The following is a 24,232-nucleotide window of genomic DNA, read 5'->3' on the forward strand; positions in this document are numbered from 1 at the left end:
TTCATTAGTTGAGGAAATGTTTTTATTTTAACGGTATCCACTATCACAAGCAAAGACCTCGGGAATCTGCTATGCAGCACTTACAGGAAAATACTGTTCGCTTTTTTTTTTGCAATGCATTCATCATCACGCAAGCACATCCAAATGGACACCATCACAAAGTTTATGATGCTTTATTCTGTATTCTTGATGATATGGTCCCTGTATCAACCCAATCTTTAGTCATAGCAGATATTGCTTTCTGTTGGTATTACCACATCTTGAACTGAACTATTAGTACATTTACTGTAGGAGGGTAAGTAGTTCTAACTGTACTGTTGTGGTCTCAGTTCAGTGGATTTCTGAAGTTCTTCCCAGCAAACTGAGCTTTATCCCCCAGTTCCTCTTCAATTCTGTGCATGAAGAAAACCAGCAGGAATGCAGAAAAAGTGAAACACATATGCTTATTTATGCCTATATGTTTAGAACCAAAAATATTTCTATTCTAATAGAATTATCTGTAAGCTTACCTGAGGATCTGGTTGTATTTGGCCAGACGCTCTGAACGACACGGGGCTCCTGTTTTAATCTGAATAAGAGCAGGAAAAATAAAGAGTCAAGTACCTCAACATGAGTAACCGTAAACTGAAATTCCGAATTTTTATGATTAATCTAAAAGCACATCTGCTACCTGTCCAGTGCACAGTCCCACAACCAGGTCAGCAATGAACGTGTCCTCTGTTTCCCCGGAGCGATGACTCACCATCACACCCCAGCCATTGGACTGAGCCATCTTACACCTGCAGGGTGGGATATTACAAATAATTTGAATAATTTTATTAAACTATAAAGAATTTTTCACTGGGGTTATAAATTCCACACTGAAATTCTGGAAAATATATGGACAAAGTGTTATTCTTTATATATACAGTGGGTACAGAAAGTATTCAGACCCCCTTAAATTTTTCACTCTTTGTTATATTGCAGCCATTTGTTAAAAATGTAAGGGGGTCTGAATACTTTCTGAACCCACTGTATATATATATATATATATATATATGTGGTATCAAGCATTTGGGCATCATTGTACCAATGTAGGATCAGGGTTTTGAACTCACGCCTGCAGAGAATCAGTAACACTTCCGATGAACCCACTGTATATATATATATATATATATGTGGTATCAAGCATTTGGGCATCATTGTACCAATGTAGGATCAGGGTTTTGAACTCACGCCTGCAGAGATTCAGTAACACTTCCGATCTGGTTGACTTTGAGCAACAGGCAGTTGCAAGCCTTGTTCTCCACCGCGTTAGCAATGCGTTTGGGGTTGGTGACAGTAAGATCATCTCCCACCACCTGTATGTCCGTGCTGTTGGTAAAATTGGTCCAGGCCTCCCAATCATCTTGATCAAAGGGGTCCTCAATGGAGACCACTAGAGTAATAATAAAAACTATTTCACATCTCTGCATCTGTGCTCAAAGAAAAAATGAAGTAATGTAATTAAAAAAAGAGAGCAAATGACTGATGGATACCTGGATAATCCTGAATAAAACTTTTGTAAAGGTCAGCAAGCTCATCGGGGCTGATGTACCGATTGGGGTCATCGGGAGACTTGAAGTCCAAGTCATACTTTCCGTCACGATAGAATTCAGATGCCGCCACATCCATGCCAATCACAATCTCATCTGTGTATCCAGCTTTACTGATGGCACTTTTTAACAGCTCTAGGGCTATTATAAGCAAACAACAACAAATAAAAGTTATAAGTCATTTCAGCTGTACAGTCTCAATCAGTGTGATTTGTTTTTCAAATACCTTCTTGGTTCTCCAGGATGTTTGGTGCGAATCCTCCCTCATCCCCAACGTTGGTGGCATCCTGGCCATATTTCTCCTTAATAACATTCTTCAGATTGTGGTACACCTCTGCACCAATGCGCATGGCTTGCTTAAAGCTACTGGCCCCGACTGGCAGAATCATGAATTCCTGCATGGCCAACTTATTCCCAGCATGTGAGCCACCATTGATCACATTAAAAGCCTTTAGGAAAACAATAAGCAAAGTTCAATAGGAGCATAACAATATTTTACCCCATAATTTGCTTTTCTACTTTTATAAAGGTTAAAATAGCAACAAAAAAAAAACAGGTAAAATGTCTGTAGGGCTTAGGCTACTTCTAAAATCTGAAATTATTTATGAGGACAAAGCTGGTCTGCACTTAAATACCCTCTTAAAATAAAATTGCATTATCTCTTTGAGCTCAATCTAATTAATGATCTCTACAGCTATGAAACATTTTCAGTCACATGACACTTTTCCTTATTGTACAATTTCAAATACAAGACTGTTATGTTTCTCACCGGCACAGGCAAGATGACCTCTGGGTTTCCAGCAAGGTCAGCAATGTGACGATACAGAGGAACACCTTTATCTGCAGCTCCTGCCTTACACACCGCCAGGGACACACCCAGGATGGCATTGGCACCAAATTTAGCTGATGTTCGAAACAGACACAGGACTATGACTAGACACAACACGTAATATTCACACTACTTATAATTTGGGAAACAATCATCGTGTTTGCATTTGCCTTTTTTTGTGAGAATGTTTTCAAATGTACTCTACTGTTCAAAAGTTTAGGGTGTATAATAATTTGTAAAGTTTTTGAAAAGTTTTGTATGCCCACCAAGGCTGCAATTATTTGATTAAAAATACTGTAAAAACAGTTATATGGTAAAATATAGAAAAACAAAGTTCAAAAGGAAAGAATTCATTTGAAACAGAAATCTTTTGTAACATTAAAAACATCTTTACTGTCACTTTTGATCAGTTTAATGCATCCTTGATGATTTAAAGTATTCATTTCTTTAAAAAAACTAATCTAACTGGCCATCTAATCTAATCACTGGCTTACACTTTTGAACAGTAGTGTAATTAATTCCCTGTTTGGGTAATTGGGTGTAAGAAACTTAAAAAAGGAGAACAACCGCTAAGGGGAAACAATTTTAACAACCGCTTTCCTATTGTTAAATGCGTAAACATGTAAATATTATGATTTACACTTGTTATCAGTTCCGTCCAGTTCCAGCATGAACTGGTCAATCTTTTCTTGCTCAACTACAGGAATTCCCTATGTGACAGAGAGAAAGAGAGCAAGACAGACAAAAATATAATTAACAACCCAACAAATTTACAGTGACTACACTGGTTTTCTTTTGTTTCAGTATAACATTCTAAAATACTCACCTGGCTGATCAGGGCAGGTGCAATAGTTTGGTTCACATGCTCGACAGCCTTTGATACACCTACATTACACAGAAAAAAGATGGACGATATGAGCAATATTCTACAGGTATATGCACAAGTTATTGTGGATTGAATGGTGCTGCAATTAGACACATGCACATATCTACATTCCCTCGCTTGGTTTATGCCACAAAGCTTTCGATTACAAATTAGAAGAAATCTGAAAATGTCAGCCAAGCAAAAGCCATAAACTGAATCTGATTTATTCCATGCAAACATTGTGCACTAAATAATATTGAAGTACCACAGTAAAGATTCTTGCATTATTCACTGATCTGAATCACATGCACAAGCATTTCAGATTTTGCATAATTTTTTCATAATACATAATTCACACCACAGAATTCGACACTGGGTTGACTAAGTCGTGCAAATTCAGATCCATCAAACCAAAAAAATTAAGTTTTCTCACTAGTTCACTAGGGTACCCGTTAACACCAGGCTGAACCCAGGTATTAATCAGTACATTTAATAAGTCCTCTTTTCCAGTCTAATAGAAGAAGAAAAAACAAAGCTGGGAAAGAGAAACATTCCTGTGTTCAGTAAAAAAAAAATCTAGCTCAACAAGTCTTGGTTATTTCCAAAACAATATATTCTGTAAAACCAGATGAAATGTGATTTCTAATGTCATTCTGAATTCATCGGAAACCTGAAAAAGCAGAGTTACCTTTGCCTAGGTAACGTGACTTATCATTGTCTCTCAGCTCCAATGCTTCATAGATTCCAGTAGACGCTCCACTAGGGACAGCAGCCCGAAACAGACCTGTTTCAAAACCAGTAGATGAGTTTTAGTTCTGCTTGTAATGTCAGTACACAAAACCATCTCAGTTTAGTTTTCAATTTAGAAAGGAATGTCAATGGGAAATCACCTTTCTCAGTGTAGAGGTCCACCTCTACAGTGGGGTTGCCCCTAGAATCAAATATCTCACGGGCATGTATCTTCAGGATAGACATGTTTCTTAAAAAAAAATCATAAAAAAGATCAGATTAGAAGGTAAAGGGGTCAGCTTCTACTGCAATGTTTATCTCTACAAATCTAACCACGCATCTAAAGGAGATTTCAAGGAAACCTGAGAACACCATCTGCCGTTCTGTAATACTACTGGCCCACAGGGTCACTTTGTCAAATCCTCTTTCCTGCTATTAGGCCTAATCATTATTGAAAGGAAACATCTGCATGAATAAATCCACATCTCTTTCAAGCAAATACATGGTTAATAGCTTTAAAATATGCACACAGTGTACTGAAGATTGTGCTATCCCTTGGGGCATCATGAGAAGCTCTATGTCTAATTAGATTAGCAGCTGTCAGTCACTCTCTGGTCATTATGCTGTCAACAGAAAAGCTTACTGAACTGGTCTAGACGTTTTTGCATACACATAATACAAAATTATTTGTTCAACTGTACAGTATTATCTATGAGTGCCAATGGCGAGTCTCAAACTCAGTCATTTCCTTCCTGGAATCGGATTTCTTTCTCGTATAGTTTGTTCTGCAAATATTTAATCCCATTAGTGTGTGAACATGAGTGGGCGTGATGGAAAGCACGACTCATCACGGTCTTCACGTGCTTATGCACGGTGACTATCATCCAGCATTTTATTTTATGAGACTCTTAATTTATTTTATGAGAACTTAATGCTTTCTGTCTAAATATCTGAATATTAGCGTACTGAGATTGCCTGGGACTAAAGAAAAGCCTGATAACAATGTAAAACAAATGTGATGCCAGCTAGAAGATGGTCACAATAAAGCGGTCCATAACGCAATTCTTCTTACCTCAGCGATAACGTATAATTAAAGGACAAGATGAAGAAATCAAGCTTTCATTCAAGTTCACAGACACTGTTAGCGGCTCTGGTTAGAAGTGCTCAGCGTGTGCTCGCTCTCAGACTCAGAGGAAAGTAAACTCGCCCATAGGGGGAGATGAAAAGACTTGCTAAGGGAGAATGGCAGTTGTCTTGAAACATTTAACGTTAGTGCGGAAATGGGCGGAGCTTCGCGGCCGAGAAGTTGACGGATATACATTTTTATTGTAACTCTTCTTTTTTTAGCACTTCATAGTATATTCACAATTTAATGAATAATACGATTCTGGTCAGGAGTAAATTTTTGTCCAGAACGCTACCGAAGGGGACGGTGTTATCACGTGTTATGTGTTACTTTTCTCAACGCTGCTTAGGCTTGACCAATCAAAGTTGTTGACGATTAAAAGACTATTACTATTTCATTTAATAGCGATTGCTTTGAATTGTTTTCATTTATATGACAGGTAAAATCTTTGGAATTAATAGATTTAATGCTGTATAATCGATTATATAGAAAAGTAGTAATGTCTACAATAAGCTAAAAACTGTCTGAAATGTGAATGCAGGTCAATGGAGAATTCGGCTTTCTGAGCAGCCATGCGCTCCCTTGAGGAAGAAACTTTTGTCTCATAGGAAACGGTGATTATCTAGCAATATTTTATAATATGATATATTATTTGCGTTCTCCAGCAATGCAACGAAATGCATTTTTCAGAATAAATCTGATTATATGCCATGATTTGATATAGATAATTTATTGTAAATTATTAGAATTTTGATCATGTAGAATGTTCAGTGTTTTCGGAATCTTGCTGAGACTTGAAGCCCTGGTCTCACGATTTTGTAGAAACAATATAGAAACAAAATAGTTTGCCAATGTACTTATGACAACAGATTAGCAAAAGGATGATGCACAGTCCTACTGGGCTAATCTGATGCTGAAAGAAATGAATATAATATCTCGAATTCAAAATCTCAGATTGTTAAATCATTAACCTTCTGCCATATTCTTGTCTGTGGGGAGAATGTGATGCAACAACAAGAGGCACAATAGAGTGTTTGTGTGCTGGAGAATCCTGGCAACTCATTCCCTTGGGCCAATAATCCCTCCGGTCATTGCCCCCACCCTCCCTCTTCCATTCCCTCTTTTTATCCCGCTCTCTTTCCACCTTTCGTCTCACACACATACACTTCTCAAAGCAGCCAAGTTAGTTTAGATCAGTTTCACATACAGGTGCATATTTTCCCTCATGCACGGTTTGTTTTGTGGAAACGGTTGATGGTTGACGATTTGTTGCTTCTTTCAGGTACAGGTTTCTCAGGAGACCTTTCTAACAGCCAGCTGATCCCTGTGTTCCTCCATCCTCTCACCTCACAAATAAGACCTCAGGGATCTCATTAGCAATCCACACAGGTTTGTGGATATAGTGAGGCATTGACCTGTTGCCTGGGTTACAATGCAGTCCCCGTGTCCCAGCATAAACTCCTGTTAGACTTGGAATTCTCAGATCCTTTGTTCAATGCACAAAGATGCACGTTCTAAATTGTGATTATTGACTGCACAAGTAGTTTAAATAATTATTTATTATGTGAATCAAACAGGCAGTAAAACTACAGAGCCCCATATATACAGTATTTTATTTTTGTTTAAAGTATTATTATATGTGCATCAAATAGACACACACACACACACACACACACACACATATATATACACACACATTAAAAACAAGATCTGCAGATTCATGGCCAGAAAAGTGAACTGTGCATAAATCTATTATACTGTACTGACATTTCTTTACCTGCTGTTTTTGAAGCTGCCTATGCAAGTGATGCTACTGATCCCTGAAACCTATTTAGTAGGCCTGTCCTGAACAGACCTTTAGCACAAGTACTTCATTGTCCCAATGAAACCTTAAATATAGCTCTAAAACCTAAAAGCAGGATTTAATAGTGCTTTTATGACAGCATAGGGAGTGGATCCTTATTTTTATAGTCAACAGTCTTTTGACGAAGTGCCTTTTTCCACATATATTCCAGATTTAAGTTCAAATGTTACAGGTGGGCAGACTTCTTACTTTCTCTTCATCTTTAAGTTATAAAAATTAACAGAAGTTCACACTGCCATTTGAACTGATAAGCCAGTCTGAATATAACCATTAAAATGGTCTAAATCTATAAAAAAAAGACTATTTGATTCATACGCAAGTCTTTTCAATGATGTTAAACATTTTTGACATTGATAATCTTGCATAATCTTTGTAAAAAAAAAAAAATTATCTAACAGGTTTTCTGATGTCTTTGAATTTGAGATAATTTATTTTTATTGTTTTTTACAGGCAAATAAGTCAATAATGTAAAAATAGTCTAAAAGGCATATTTTTCAGCTGGGTTTAATTTCTGCTGTTTTCATATTGTCTATCCAATGCCCCAGTGGCGTTTATTATCAGTGTAAACAATGTAAATAATCATAGGGGCACACAGAGGACACATTTACTCATTGCTGAATGTCTTTGTTTTTTACAAATCTAATCTAATGATGAGCACTGGAAAGGAGAGTAACACTGAATAAAAAGGAGAGAAGGCTTATTCTAGTCTGTTGCCCTAAAGTCTGACCCAGAACTGAGGATGGGGCGTGGCCTTTTTGAAGGTTAAAAGCTTGTCTCATTTGTGTACTCAGAAACCCTGAGGCACTTCCACACTAAACTAACCAATCACAGAACACAAGACACACCTGCTCTTAGAAGAAGGCCAGGGATTGGTCCCAGCATAAAAATGACACCTGGGCAGGGCTCCAAGGTGTACCTGAAAACCTAGATGTTTTGTAGGAATAGTTTCTTCGCTTCAGGAGCTTTTGGAGATTGTGTTTCTTCTCGTGCTTGAGACTCCATTACTATTGTCTATGCATCTTCATCAGGTACCTTCAGACCGGTTCGAGAGGTCTGGCCTAACATGTAAGGAGCAATCATACCTTTAACAAGTGGAAGGACCAGGAAGTGATCTTCCTCAGCTAAAGCGACGCTGCGACACAATGGCATCTCTTGTCCATGACTCCATACTGAATGACGGCAACAGGAATTCATGGGGTAACTAATAGTTTTTTATTTTTATACGTTCAACAATTTGACTAAATTCATTAATTGCCAAAAAAAAAGTATATTTTGTATTTTCATGTATTTCCGTTAATATATACATTAGTATATTTTACTAATAGTAAATGCAAACTATCAAAAAATACAATGAGGTGGAAACCAATATAAATTATATTTCAGATAAACACAATCTTCCTTACGTTCTTTAATGTAAAAATCAAGTATTAATTTCAGGATGACATATGAATCATTAAGATTTGTGAAACATGAAAGACTATGAGTGCCCAGCATGTTAACTTTCACTTCCGTAATGTGTCAAACCAGTTTGATCAGTTTAAAACAAAGGGGTATGAAGTAGACTATGTAAAGCATTAAAAGAAATTGTTAAATAATGAAACTAACATTTTTAATGTTATAGTATTGAGGTGTATTGTACAAATTAGACTTGCATGTGAGAAATTGTTGAAAGACTTTTAAAATTGATTGACACATGGACCCACGCTCTGATACAATCTCATACATACCATTTTTCCTGTATTAAAATTAAATATTTTTCCTGTTCTAATAAAAAGGTACAAGGAAGACAAAATATGGCCTGATAAAATTGATATATTTAATGTTACTGTGAGCTTTGACATTAAATAACAATAGAGCCAAAATGTAAAAATTCACTTAGTTTGGTTTCAGAAGTAAGCGAATTATCTAATCGAATCTTATCTAATCTATTGTACAGGTGAGGGGTCAGTCAGGTGCACACTCGGGTATAGGTGACAAAGATCAGCCATTTTGATTAGCATGACTAAGCGCTTTCCTTACCACCTATGTTGTGTGGCTGTAATGGGATTTGGAGGCAGTAGACGCAATTTTGTTTTGATGAAGGTGCAACCAATTAGTCAAACTCTCCCAGGTCATGGAGACGTCTCAAAGGTCATGGTTTCCAAGGAGGCAGACCAGGGCATACACCTAAGAAATAAACTTCTGGTGTTACAATGTTTTCATTCTTTCTAATAATAGTTGTGAAGAAAATGCGTAAGTGCATAGTGAAACTGGAAGTGGTCCAGTCTGAATGAACATGTACGGTAATATGCTTGCATCAAAAGCCTTTGGGGTCTGTTGCAAGATAAGCAGCATGTAAAGGAACTATATAAAGCTATAAATGAAGATGGGCCAGTCAGGAAAATAGATAATCATTAACAAACACCTTATAGGTATAGGCATAGAGCCCTTGGCTCCCTTCATGTTTCATGCTGAACTGAAAACAATTAGATGGAACAAAAATGGCAAACACTGGATGCCAATCTCCATCTTATAAGGCAGTTTTGGATGTTATTCCTTCTCTAATACTGCCTGGTAATGATGCAGATGGTCCTCCACGGGCATCGTTAAAAATACTTTGCATCTGGGTGTGGACATGCAGACTATGCAAATACAAGCACATATAAATACACAAAGGAAAATATGTTGTGGTGTGATGCCCATTCCTTGGCTGGATCATTTGAATATTATGATGCAGAAGAAGTTCGTTCATTGTCTCTAGGGTACATCTTACCCGGCAGTGCTTGGCTGTTCACTGATGTTCTAACACTGTCTGGTAACGATGCACTCTGGGGGCTCAGTGACCATGACTTTAATAGAAAATGAACATGAAATGCTTTAAAAAAAAAAATGTGATCAAGTATGGAATGCAGCATATTTTGACTTTAGAATGTGTTTAAATGCTCTTTAATAAATCAAGTTAATGACTTAAAGCAGAAAGACTGGATGAGACCGCTTGATTATAATAAAAGGAAATATAATTAAAAGAAGCCATCAGTAAAGTTCTGAACCCCACCCTGTTACGTCAATATGCCTTCATGAATGTCACAAAAGTAATTCCTCCATACTCGCACACCCTCTAATGTGTAATGTGCCATTCAACGATCAGTTCATCCTCCTTTTCTTGCATCTTATTGTGTGCATGACACTTGAGATCTGTGTGACAAGCACTAATTGAAGTGCACACAGTTCACCTTTCCTGTTCGCCTTGCCAAAGAGGATGTAATGCCAGTCAGTAAAATTAGAAAAATGATTAAGGTTGATTTTTGGTGTGTGTGTGTGTGTTACTGATTTGAAACCCATTTTACTTATTTTACAGGTCATTATGTATTCCACGATGGAATGTGCAAAGAAAAGCCCAAATGTTTTATGTGATTTAAACAAGTAAATAATAAAGGGGAGATATAAATAAAACAGACTGATGGGACAACTTATGTGACAAATCTATGGAAAATAAAAAAAGATAAATTTCGATGGAAAATATATCTGCAGGCATGACTCAGTAAATCATTTGGTTGTATGCTGAATGGGAAGAAGGAAATAATGCATTTTCTATTCATTTATTATAATTTCAGGGGCATGTTTACCCAGAAATGAAAATTCTTTCATCTTTTACTCACCTTCATGTCGTTCCAAACCTGTATGAGACACGCAATCACAGAAGAAGATATTTTGAAGAATATTGCAGCTGTTTTTGTCCATATAAAACATAAACTGACAAAGTTGTCTCAAAAATCCATTTGGATGTTGATGCTTGGTTCTGACAGTGACTCTTTGAACCTCTGCTTGCACTTTATCCTTTACTAATAGACCCTTTAAACGGTTTCCTTCAAGATCTTTCTCCTGAAAAAATAACCACTTTAATTCGGTCATTCTGCTTTCATCTCTTCTACAGTCACATGACATCAGACCCTTTCCTCTGCCTCTCCGCTGCAGTAAAATCCTCTGATTTGTGTCTTACCAGGCAAGTTTAGATGTTGATACTCTGTCTAATACTGCCTGGTAATGCCATCAATCACAAGGAATTGGATCACCATTTTTCCTTTTCCCTCCATACCTGCACTGCCACAATGGAACCGTTTTTTCCATTAATTTATTTACTTTTTAAAAAAAGTATTAATTACTTTTATTAAAAAATATGGTTCTGACTCTTCCTTGTCATATTGTTTAACTTATTTTGTTTAAATGCACACTACATGTACATTTATTCTGTATTTTGGTCAATAAACACAATGAAACTGAATTCCAATCAAATATGTGTGTGACTTTGTGTGTTAATTTGTAGATGACACAGGATTGACACTTTGACCAATAAGGTCCATTAACTAATTAACTATTTATTTATTTATTTATTTGGTTGCTGGATAAGCATTTTTAGACATACTTGAAATGATATAATTCAATCTGTATGACAGATAAAAATATTTTTTTTTTTTTTAAATAACAGATTTAAGCTATTTAAATGTGTATAAATATATATTGTGATCTGACTGTATCTATCAGGCAACGTTTACTTTCCACAAAAACTTGCAGAGCAATAGGTAGCTACACATTTAGGACTGCTTTTATTATTCTATCTATATTGCGAGATCAAATATATGTGGATGTATAAACTCAGACAGCATGACTTAATCATCAAATGTGCTTTTTTGGGGTAATAGAAACCGTTGAACATGTAATATTAAAAATGTCGGAAATATAATCTAGAGAGAATTAAAATGATAAAGAACTTAAAGGGTAATAATAAAGAAGATAAATTGGAAATTAGGAAAATGATTAAAATAAGGTATTAATCAAAGAATAGTAGTGAAATATATAGTAGAAACCGGATTAAACAAACGAATTTGATGGTTAATGAATTAAATAAATAAAGCAAAGGAATAAGGGAACACACAAGCTGGGGTTTTTTTGGCATGGGAGCTGAATTGCGCTACGGTGCGGAATACGCCAAAAATTCGAGAATTCCGAAGAAGACTTAATCATCCAGTCCACTAGATGGCAGCACTTACAACATGTGGCCTTGACGGTTTACAATAACAACGAATAAACCGAACTGGGCTACTACGAATATGCAAAGGAAGCAACAAAGAAAGTAGACGTAGATATGCAGATAAAGTATGGTGTGAGTGAAATGAAGTGTGTAATCAAGCAACATGTGAAGACAATTGGAAATTAGGAAAATGATTAAAAGAAGGTATTAATCAAAGAATAGTAGTGAAATATATAGTAGAAACCGGATTAAACAAACGAATTTGATAGTTAATGAATTAAATAAATAAAGCAAAGGAATAAGGGAACACACAAGCTGGGTTTTTTTTGGCATGGGAGCTGAATTGCGCTACGGTGCGGAATACGCCAAAAATTCGAGAATTCCGAAGAAGAAGACTTAATCATCCAGTCCACTAGATGGCAGCACTTACAACATGTGGCCTTGACGGTTTACAATAACAACGAATAAACCAAACTGGGCTACTACGAATATGCAAAGGAAGCAACAAAGAAAGTAGACGTAGATATGCAGATAAAGTATGGTGTGAGTGAAATGAAGTGTGTAATCAAGCAACATGTGAAGAATAGATGGCAGAAATATTGGGAAGAAGAAAGAACAGGGAGATGGTTTTATAGCATTCAAAGAACTGTTGGTAAATACAGAGTAACAGGAAGAAATAGACATGAGGAAACTATAATCTCAAGTCTTAGATTTGGCCATACTGCTCTTAATAGCAGTTTGAAGAGAATGGGGAGACATGAAACTGGAAAATGTGAATATTGTATTATGGAGGAAAATGTAGAGCATGTTATAATGAAGTGTCCAAGATACGGAAAGGAAAGAAAGATACTTATTGATGTCCTCAAGGAAAATAAAGAAAAACTTAATTTGATGAACATTTTGGGGAATGAATCAGGGGATAAAAACTTTCAATTTTTAATGCGTTATTTAAAGGACACGGGATTATATAATAGAATTTAGTGAAGAGTACGGTCCTGATCTACACTCCTAATCAGTAGGTGGCGGTAATGCACATAAAAGTTGTATGCCATTAAACACCAAGAAGAAGAAGAACTGGGCTACTACTTCCTTATCACGCTTTACGACATCATTTAAAAATAAACAAATACTTTCTATCAAAACCATATTTGTTGACCAAAAGACATGTCTGGAATTCCGCCGGATTCTTGGCAACCCCCCACAGTATCGCTGGACACAACGTAAGTCGCAATCTAGACATTAGTAATAGATTTGTGAATGAATGAGCCACGTCTTGATAACACATATAAAAAGCTGTGATCATTGCTTTAATTGTTTCATTATTTATAGATGTAGAAAACGCAAAGATTTGCCGCATGTTTGTAAAAAGTTAAAGATCTAATCACGTTGATCAGTTGTACTGGTTAGAATAGATTAATTGTGATTCTCGACTCATTCGGTTCTTTCGAACTGTTTCAAAAATCACTCGTTCACTGATTCTTTTACGTTGTAACGTAATTACGTCGTCACATTTTTATTTTATTATATATATAAAACGATATATAAAAAGTCTCTGAAAGATGTTGCATTCTCTTATATACAGAAGCAAGATGATGGAGTGTGTTGGTAATTTCTGTCTGCATGGCAAATAGGCTACTACATTCACAAACAAAAATTTGCTAAATATATACCAAAATGTTACTTACTTTTACTAGAAATTGAGTCACTGAAAGAGTCCTCAATGCTTATTTAAATCATTAAGCATTTTTCTTTCCAGAATGGTAATATTTTAAAGTCCTCTTTCATTTTTACTTTTATCAGCCGCCTGTTTCAATCTGTTGTAATTTATACTGATTCCTTTAAAAAAATGCAGCTACTTGAGGAAAAACCAACTGTTTCTCACACAAATCTGACACTAGTAGATATTAACCTTTACCAGCATGCATATTACGACCAACCATCACTTTACACTGTCTTTCCAGGATGGGAACTATCGTGCTTGAACTGTACTGGAATCATGCGCCAAAAACATGCAAGAATTTTGCAGAGTTGGGCAGAAGAGGATATTACAACAACACCAAGTTCCACCGCATCATCAAAGACTTTATGGTTCAAGGAGGCGATCCAACAGGGACAGGTGAGGATGAAAACAAAACTCATTCAACAGTCCTTTTAGATATTACATTTGACAATTCCATAAGATGCATCACAGTATGCTGATTTAAGCGGCTGTTTGTTGTTAAAGAAATCACATTCTACATACATGGAGGATGAAATAAAGGTGGTGAATATGTTGTACCAAGCAAAACCATCTACTTTTGTCTTCAGTGCAATGGACTTTATTTTTAATTTACTGTAATGGTTTGTTTAGTTTGTACAATTTATTTATATAAAAATGTATTCTATATTTGCAGGTCGTGGTGGTGCATCTATATATGGCAAGCAGTTTGAAGACGAATTGCATCCAGAGTTAAAATTTACAGGTGAGTAATATAATGCATGAGTAGATTTAAAAGTATTTTAAATAGCACTGCTATTTACAAAACTATAAAAAGTTTGTAAGCTGCTCAATAGATCCCATGGAGAATAAGTAGAATAAATTGCTAGGGAAATATTTTGTCAGTTCCCAAAGCTACAGCATCATTTTATAAAAAATGTCCAGCGTAATAACTAGGTTACAGCTTAATTTTTTATATTATAATTCAGCAAGTGCTTGATTTATTTATATTTTTTGTAGGCGCTGGAATTCTCGCAATGGCTAATGCAGGGCCAGATACAAACGGAAGCCAGTATTTCCTCACGCTGGCTCCCACACAGTGGCTGGATGGGAAACACACTATATTTGGACGGATCTGCCAGGGCATTGGAGTTCTTAATCGTATTGGCATGGTTGAAACCAACAGTCAGGACCGCCCTATGGATGACATAAAAATTCTAAGAGTGAATCTACCTAACTAAGACGTATGCTTGCATAAAGTTTTATGGCTTATTTTTGTACAGTCCTTTTATTACATTAAACTTTCAGAGTTTTCATAAAATATACTCTCTGCTCTCTTGATTCTCCTGTACAAACCCATGGCCACATGGTGGTGTCTTAACAGTACGAGTTTGGGTTCATTATAGAAAAATGTATTTTTAATGTTTGCATTCCTTTACATTACACCAAATGACACACAGAAAGGTTATGAATTATTTGGCAACCAGCTTGAATGTAATTGGAGATGACAATCATGATTTGTTGAACACAGTCACACTGCATTAGTTGCTTATAGATTTGAAATGCTTTCTTTGGAACAGAATTAGAGAAAACTTGATTATACAATTTCTCTTATCTCAAATATAGAAATAAAGCGTACTCATGGCACAGCACAAGGTCACCCACAGAATATGCAGTCATAAATCATTGTGACTTTTCTAACTCCTGGCAGTGATGCTAATTATTAAATATTCAATATTTAAAACTATATTGAATATATGTTAGGCAAAGAACTTTAAAAAGGTTTTAACACAAATAGCACACACAATGTGGCCTAGCAGTGACTTTTTTTTGGCAGAACAACATCAGTTTGAACTAATATCACCATAAACCTGGTTTTCTGGACAGATGTTTCATGATCCAAGACTTCAAAAGATTTTTATGGAAGCCCACATTTCAGAGTGCAGCTATCCTGGATTAAGCTTAATCTGTGTCTATGGAAAAAACTAAACAAAGCCATAGAGGTAATGACCCACAAAATCCTATCATTGTTGGAGCCTAAAAATGGGTGTTTGTTGTCTATGAAGTTAGTAAGCAGATCCTATCGAGGAATAGAATAAATTTTAAAATTTTATCATCTGGGATCAGATTGGGAAAATTACCAGACAGAAAGAAAAATAATTTCTCTCTTCAGTCTGTTCATTGTCTCTGTAAAATGCATGAAACACTCTTCTATATAAATAAAGATATTTATGATTTGTAGACTAATCTGACGGATGTTAAAAAGATTCTGCTACACATTCTGTTAATACATAATACATTCAATTTTTTTACAATTAAACTGTTTCTGCTTTATATGTATAATACATCTAAAAAGATACTAGAATATGAGTTTTAAAAAAATGACTAAAGACTACATACTATGAAACATGCAACTAGAAAAATACATTTATCTCCCAGTCCATGACTTATATTTTCCAAAAACAAAAGAAATATCAATAAAGCTCTTACCAGGGATCACATTAAACAATGCCTGACTGCTCAATTAATCTCATAGCAGGTTAACTTGCATGAGAAAATCATAAAGAAAATCTCTAATAAGCTGTCCCCTGAGAACACCCAACTGTCAAAATCATGACTGCTTTGTTTGTTTTGTGTTTGTATAGTAAAAGTATCTGCATCTGTAAAGGCGAGATTTAGTTTTTGCTGTGAGACAAATAATCATTGCTTTTTTAAGTATTTTGTCAAAACTTGGGCTCACAAACAGCACTAATGGATTACGGTCCATAAAAGTTTTTATATAAAACAAGCTTATTTTATGCAGAAGAAAGGATATATGCAGTTGTGGTGGAGGATACCTTACGCTAATGTTTTGCCTTTTTAATATATTAAAGGGGTCATGATGTTGCTAAAAAGAATATTATTTTGTGTATTTGGTGTAATGCAATGTGTTTATACGGTTTAAGGTTAAAAAAACACATTATTTTCCATATAATGTACATTATTGTTGCTTCTCTATGCCCCGCCTTTCTGAAACGCGTCTTTTACAAAGCTCATCGTTCTGTAAAAGCGAGGTGTGCTCTGATTGGTCAGCTATCCAGTGTGTTGTGATTGGCTGAATACCTCAAGCGTGTGACGGAAATATTACACCCCTACAATACTGTGATGCCGTCTCCCAACAGGACGAGACAAAACAAATAAAACGAGGCATTTGTTGCATCCAGTGGGGACATAATTACTGATTATAATGAATTATACTGTCTTTATACGCGTTGCGTTGCATATACATAATATACATGCACACACAATTGTCAATTTATATATTTTTATTCCTTATTTACTTGTTCTATTTTTATTTTTATTATCTGTGTTTTTTGTTCTGTCACTGTCATTCTGTTACACTGTGGAAGCTTCTGTCACGAAAACAAATTCCTCGTATGTGTAAACATACCTGGCAATAAAGCTCATTCTGATTCTGATTCTGATATCGCGCTGCGTAAACATTAAACCATGTCTGCATTTGTGATCGGAGAAACAACAAACAACAAGTTTACTCAGTGTACTCTACACTGCTCAAAACTCGCGTTTGAATCATCAGTGGCAAATTATTTTGCCAGACTGTCCATGCAAAGTTGGAACTGCCCCACTTTATAGAAACAGCCTTTGTGCCACAGACGCACTGTAGGCTACCGGTTCAGGAAGCAGTCCTCATCCTCCATAAAATGCGCAGGACACATCTAAATATTTGGGTTAAACTGTTCTGGAACGGTGTTGTAAATACAACTTAACCTCTGATTTCTAGTTGTGTCCTCTTTTGGAAGACCAAACAAAGCAGTTTCAGTTTCACAACGAACTTAATATTAATATGTAATATTAATTAATTAGAGAGAGAGAGAGAGAGAAGGACCAATTTCTGATTCTTTTACTGAATTACAGCACTAATTTAAACATGAATAAGTGAGCTACACATTAAGTGAATCTATCAGTTCAAATAAATTGTCATCCTTCATACAATGCACACTCACCTATAACAGTTATTGTTATATTGATTGTAGCTTCCAAGAGAGCTGAGGTATCCAAGACATATGGCGTAAGAGTAAAAAATTTGAGTACCAGCATCCATCCATACCTTACAAAGAAATGAGCAAGTAATACAATTCAGAAAGAGTAACATAAAAAGCAGGATACAGAATATGTATACTCATGCTGATGTTGAAAATTGAGATGAGATGGTAGATTAAATCATGAGTCCAGATTTTCTGTAACTCACTCTATGCTCTCTAATGCCTTTACCTGTGGGTCAGCTAGCCGTGTCAGATCTGGGTATATATAATAGTGGGTGCCGTTTATGGCACCAGGTAGAGTGACCCCTCGTAGGAGCAGTATCAGGAGCATAACTCAGAATGTTGCTGTGAAATAGACTGCCTGTAAATATAATAATAATATTTTTAATTAGATCTTTAATTGACAATAACATAGGCAGTCTGGGTATTGCATGCTGGAAATTGCTTTCAGTTCTGAAACCAGTAATAAAAAGATTTGAAATTATTTTCTTATTTAAGCCATTTGCAGTACATTTTGTCATTACACCCTCTGTTTATTAATGACAGCTAATAAGTATGTCTGTTAAGACTGTAACTAATACGAATCACAACGAAACAGCGTCACACACCGTGGCCTTGAGTGAGCGGAGGCCCGGAGGCCTAGAGTGAGCCGCGGCCTAGAGTATGCGGAGGCTGGCTTGAGTGAGCAGAGGCGGGCGGGCTTGAGAACGGCACGGCTGGCGGATTCGACGAAGGAGCGGCGGGCAGGCTTGCGGCAACCACATGTGACGACCCCGGGCTGGACTCCGCTTTGTCCACGGGGAAAGACGATCCGGCGATCGACAGCGCGAAGTTGATATATTTCCTCAGTGACCAGCATGGATCAGCTCCAGGCATGACGAAGCGGATATCGTCCTCTTTTGGAAGACCAACCAAAGTAGTTTTGCTTTCACAACGAAACACACATCGCCTTCACGACATGGCGGCGGCGGCAACAACAATACAACAGCGAGAATAAAAGTTACGCCTTCTTTCTTTGCGTGAACATTTGGGTGGCATTATGCAAATCTTCCCACACAGTGACGTAGACATGTGGGGGCGTGTTAGAACGAGCCGTTTTAGGTAGGCGTGTTTGACTCGTAACTTTTATAAAGAATATCTCTTTGGATTTGAGACTTTAGTCTTTGCAACTTTACAGATCTGCTTTACGCACCAAGAGCTTGTAACACTCCAAAGAGAAAGGAAAAATTTAAATCACATCATATGACCCCTTTAAAAGTATATAACATATAGCAATAAACATTAAGAACCCATATACCAAGACCTAACCTGATGCAATAATTTCACAAAACATCTGGTTCATATATAGTACCTAAATAATATTCAATACATATCCCTCTCCCAATCCTGGCATAAGCATCAATGTTTGGTAAAAGAGGGGGCAAAAAATAAAACATAGCCTGAGAAAAATATCATATTTACTTACAAGTAAATGTGATACAAGGCCTCCATGTATACATACATACATCTGACCTTTAACCAAATGTACCTGTGTTCCACAGATTGCTGCAGCTGGCCCAGGGCAGTTCCACACTGAAGGCTGAGAAAAGGTACAGAAAGGCCCAGGCTATGATGATGATGTAGGTGATTGAGCCATAGACAATTATCATTTGACTGGCATAACCCATTCCTGAAAAAGAGAGTTGTGTTAGAACTGAATTTTTAAACAAATGTTGCCTTATTGTACTTGACAATAAATTTAAATAATGTATAACACACAGTATGCAATAAAATATGAAAATTTACATGTTAGAGACAGAGGATACTGTTTAAAATGTAATAACATATAATTAAACATATTTTATTATTATAGTTCATTATTATTTATTTTAGTAATTAGTAATAAAAGCTTGGTGTTGTGGGTCACTAAATGAGTTATCTTAAGGGTGATAACTAGCTTCTGCAACTAAACGTATTTGTTGAAAAAGTCATTATTTCAAATATAAACTTTTAGCACATTAACTTAAAGGCCACAGAAACATTGTTAGCAAATGCATTACAATTTATACAGCAGCAGAATCAAGTCCGTAATACAAGCAACAATTTTTTTTTTTAAATCTACATTTTAACTATATGCTACCAACATTTATTTATTTTAAAAATACAAAAACATGACAAACAACTTTGTAATTTCACTACATTATACGATGTATCACATAATGCATACTAATCAAGAAGTGAGGAACCCACCTTCAAAAAGAGGACAGATCTTTCTCCAACATGTGATGCCTCCCTGATTCGTGTACTGACCCAAAGACGTCAAGCACAAAAAGCGGGATACCACAAGTAAGAAGGTACAGGACATATGGAATGAAAAAAGCCCCTAAGGATTTAAGAGATGGTATTTATTTATTTTACATCATTTGTATACCTTTAGAAGGTCAGTGATGTCCAGTATAACAGTCAGTTAGCACGATACATACTCTGTTCAAGTTGTGGAATCCCCCAATTCAACTGGAGATATGACTTTTCCACATACATTATCAGTGCTAAAAGGTTAAATGTTTTAATAAACATCACTAAGGTCATTGTGACCTCATGTCACATTCATTTTGAACACTTTATAATGTACAGCACATTAGGCCCAAAAATAAATGTTAAAATAAAAGATAAAAATCAACTTTTTAACAGTGTTTAGGAAAAAGTTTACAATTTTGTATTTACTTATTTTTTGTATTTGTATGTTTTTTAGGATTAATGTTATCTACCTAATGGAATACAAATGCAGATCACATATAAAGGTGTAACTGGTAGTGAATATATATGATTTAATAAACAAGCACAGTAATTTGTTATGTAAACTGACAGATGGTTTATAAATGCTTCTCAATAATTATCACATACATGAAGTGATAGATAGGACTATAACACATAAAAAGTTACAGATTATGTTTAGTCCCTTAATCACACATAACATAAAAACCATAATCAACTCTGTCAACAACTATCTAGTCCAAAACTACTCACCTCCTCCATTTTTATAACAAAGATATGGGAACCTCCAAACATTTCCGAGCCCAATGATAGCTCCAGCCACAGTCAGCAGAAATTCAATCTTGTTTGCCCATTGGCCTCTCTCTTCAGGACTTAGATCAGCCTGTTGTTTCCCTGTCCGCCTGGTGGAGGAGCCTGCCATACTCACAGTGTTTATGTCCATCAGTGCTTTGGTAGGTGTGTGTGAATGATTTGAAGAAGCGAATCTAGACACAGTGAATATCTAGACTCGTTGGGGTGTTTGTGTATTAGCGTGATTATTTACCACTGCTTTTAAGCATTATCAGGGGTGGGCAGCGGGTGATCAGCCTGCCAGGTTTTTTATCCTGAGGGTGAGAGTAGAAATGTGTTAAATTGTTCCATTCAGTTCATTAGTTTTGCGACTGTAATCATTTTAATAAAAAAGGTTTCTTCTCAGCAATCAAAGGATGCTGTCTATCATGTTGTGACCTGTGCAGTTCTTCCTGTGCCCTTTACTGTCATGCTCAGCTTCTGGTTATGGAGGGTATGAGAGGTTGATCTGCTGAATCCAGTAACCTGACAGCTAGTCATTATCTCTGTACTTTCGTCTGTGTTCATTGATTTCTGAGACACAGGGAAAAAATGTGCTCCTGCCACTAGCAAAATTTCCACTAGAATGTTCTTAAAAATGTACTATTTGATTTCTCTTTAAGAAAAAGTACGACATTCAATCCCCATAAAATCACATAAGACCAGCAGAACTTTATACTTCCTCTAGGCTAAAATTTAGATTAAACAAACGTATGCAAAACAGAAATATAAATGTGTATCTCTTATGGAAACATGACCACTATGTCCTGACAGAAGGGATTTCATAATGGCATATTTTATGTCAATTCCATAAGATTTTTATTTTAAAACAATGTAAAAAATATTTTTTTAAATTAAATTTTACAAAGTAATTGTTTACAATCCCAATATTTCACAACTACAATAAATAAACTTTGACACATAATAGTAAAGAAATTGTTTGGGATTTGTATATGTTTATGTAATAAATAAGGGGTCTTTTATGAATTTGCACTATGAATTAATATTAAGGTGTAGTTTTTTCCTACTGCCATTTAAAGAGTCTGATATGAGGAATGTCACTAGTTATTTTTATTAAGACTGTGTTTTCTGATAAGTGTTCATTGTTTTCATGGGAGACATATCTGAGAATTGCTTGGTTGTGACCTTATAGATATGTGACACCTTGTTTCTGTGTTTTCCTCTCTTCTGTTTAGTTTTAGTTCCTGTGTGCCCTTATTTGGTCATGTTCCTGGTCTCGTTTAGCCTCATTATTTTACCTCAATCACCTGTGTTTAGATAATTATTCTCATCTGTCTATGTATTTAATTCACTCCCTTTCAGACACTCTCTGTTCGGTCACTGTTATACTAAGTTGTGTTTTCCCTCGCTTACCTGCCTGAGTTTGGAGTCCATTATTAAAGGGGTCATGTGATGCGATTTCAAGTTTTCCTTTCTCTTTGGAGTGTTACAAGCTGTTCGTGAATAGATAAGATCCCTAAAGTTGCAAAGACTAAAGTCTCAAACCCAAAGAGATATTCTTTATGAAAGTTAAAGGGTTAGTTCACCCAAAAATGAAAATTAGCCCATAAATTACTCACCCTCATGTCATCCTAGGTGTATATGACTTTCTTCTTTCAGACGAATCCAGTTGGTGTTATATTAAAAATTGTCTTTGATCTTTCAAGTTGTTTAATGCATCAGTCCAAAAAAAGTTAAATAAAAACGCCCATCCATAAAAAAAAGTGTCTCACACGACTCCGGGGGGTGAAAAAAGGCCTCCTGTAGCAAATCGATGCGTTTTTGTAAAAATATCCATATTCAAAATGTAATAAATCACTTTAATGTAGTTTGTGCCAACAGTTGTACACAGAAGCAGTTCCGGGCTGATGAGGTATGAAGTTAGCGCTGCGCGCTGTCATATACACCTAGGATGACTTGATGGTGAGTAATTTATGGGCTAATTTTCATTTTTGGGTGAACAACCCTTTAATACTCGTCCACGCCCTCCTAAAATGTCTCATTTAAACACGCCTCCACATGTCTACATCACAGTGTGGGAAGATTTGCATAACACCGCCCAAATGTTCACGCAAAGAAAAAGACGTAACTTTGATTCTCGCTGTAGTATTGTTGCTACCGCCGCCATGACGTGGAGACGCTGTGTGTTTCATTGTGAAAGCGAAACCACTTTGTTTGGTCTTCCAAAAGAGGACACAACTAGAAATCAGTGGTTAAGTTGTATTTACAACACTGTTCCAGAACAGTTCAAATCAAATATTCAGATGTGTGCAACGCATTTTATGGAGGACGAGGACTGTTTCCTGGGAGAGTAGCCTACAATGCAGGTGTTCTGACAAATAATGCTGACTCACAGCCTGTAAGTACGTTTTCATATTTTGCCACTGATGATTCAAACGCGAGTTTTGAGCAGTGTAGAGTAGCGCTTGTTGTTTGTCGTTTCTCAACACAAATGCAGACATGGTTTTATGTTTATGCCAATCCGTAATTATGTCCACACTGGTTGCAACAAATGCCTCATTTGTAATGGATTTTATTGTTTTTGTCTCGTCGCTCTGGCCGGACAAGGCATCACAGTATAGTAAGGGGCGTAACATTTCTGTCACACGCTTGAGGTATTCAGCCAATCACAACACACTGGATAGCTGGCCAATCAGAGCACACCTCGCTTTTCAGAACAATGAACTTTGTAAAAATCGAGGCATTTCAGAAAGGCGGGGCATAGAGGAGAAACAATAATGTACAGTATGTTGAAAATAATGTTTTTTTTTTCAATCTTAAACTGCTTAAACACATTTCATTACACCAAATACACAAAATAATGTTCTTTTTTAGCAACGTCATATGACCCCTTTAAACTGAGAGTATTGGACTTTACCTGCTCTCTCCTTTGCCTTGCTTCTCAACACAACCCGTGATAGTCAAAAATAAGATGGCCTTGTGTTAAGGTTAAATTGATCAAAAACATGATTTGATTAATAATTTAATAATAGTAAGGCTCAAGCACTGCAATAATAGATGCAAACTTTAGGTTCTCATACTATCTTGTCCTAAACTCAGTATTTTTATAACTTCATTTGATCTGTAAACTTGCTCTGCAACCTCTTTGTGTCTTACAAAATTCATGCTTATACCATCACAATAAATGACTAATGGGAACATTGCACAACAGCTTTTATAACACAGGATTTGATATAACTCAGGACTGAATTCTTAAAAAAAAAAAAAAATCTGTTAAATTGAATCATCTGCATGATTACAGATTATTTCCTACTAGATTAGGTGAAGGATGAGAAGGCACTGTAGATTACATACTGAATGGCATGTATATTAACTAATGTAGCGTCTCGACCAATCTGACACACTAATTTTAATTTGATTTAACAAATCAATTATTCATGTATTGTATAAGGT

The 24,232-nt window shown here is 36.0% G+C and overlaps 2 protein-coding genes and 1 pseudogene across 3 annotated transcripts; 1 reads left to right on the forward strand and 2 right to left on the reverse strand.

Moving 5' to 3' along the window:
- Window positions 1–3: 3 nt before the first annotated feature.
- LOC107568188 (enolase-like) lies at window positions 4–5,219 on the reverse strand. Its single transcript, XM_016254110.1, has 12 exons — window positions 5,070–5,219; window positions 4,159–4,247; window positions 3,957–4,052; window positions 3,230–3,288; window positions 3,044–3,113; window positions 2,344–2,477; window positions 1,801–2,023; window positions 1,518–1,715; window positions 1,216–1,417; window positions 671–779; window positions 510–568; window positions 4–392 (listed from the first exon to the last, which is right to left on the reverse strand). The coding sequence occupies exons 2-12, from the start codon at window positions 4,241–4,243 to the stop codon at window positions 326–328; spliced, it is 1,302 nt and encodes a 433-aa protein (XP_016109596.1). The 5' UTR covers window positions 4,244–4,247; window positions 5,070–5,219; the 3' UTR covers window positions 4–325.
- A 2,649-nt stretch (window positions 5,220–7,868) lies between these two features.
- Window positions 7,869–15,010, forward strand: ppil1 (peptidylprolyl isomerase (cyclophilin)-like 1). Of its 2 annotated transcripts, none has more exons than XM_016254128.1 (4): window positions 7,869–8,184; window positions 13,957–14,111; window positions 14,389–14,457; window positions 14,712–15,010. In XM_016254128.1, exons 1-4 carry the CDS (start codon window positions 8,180–8,182, stop codon window positions 14,930–14,932), a joined length of 450 nt encoding a protein of 149 aa, XP_016109614.1. In that variant the 5' UTR covers window positions 7,869–8,179; the 3' UTR covers window positions 14,933–15,010. The 2 variants fall into 2 exon arrangements, with proteins under 2 accessions (XP_016109614.1, XP_016109613.1); XM_016254127.1 differs by lacking the exon at window positions 7,869–8,184 and adding an exon at window positions 13,022–13,215 and having other exon boundaries at window positions 14,712–15,007.
- A 2,681-nt stretch (window positions 15,011–17,691) lies between these two features.
- On the reverse strand, window positions 17,692–20,909 carry LOC107568173 (sodium- and chloride-dependent GABA transporter 2-like; annotated as a pseudogene).
- Window positions 20,910–24,232: the final 3,323 nt, after the last annotated feature.

The sequence above is a fragment of the Sinocyclocheilus grahami genome, unplaced genomic scaffold (assembly GCF_001515645.1).
Source record: "Sinocyclocheilus grahami isolate Dianchi unplaced genomic scaffold, SAMN03320097.WGS_v1.1 scaffold1224.1, whole genome shotgun sequence".
NCBI lineage: Eukaryota > Metazoa > Chordata > Actinopteri > Cypriniformes > Cyprinidae > Sinocyclocheilus > Sinocyclocheilus grahami.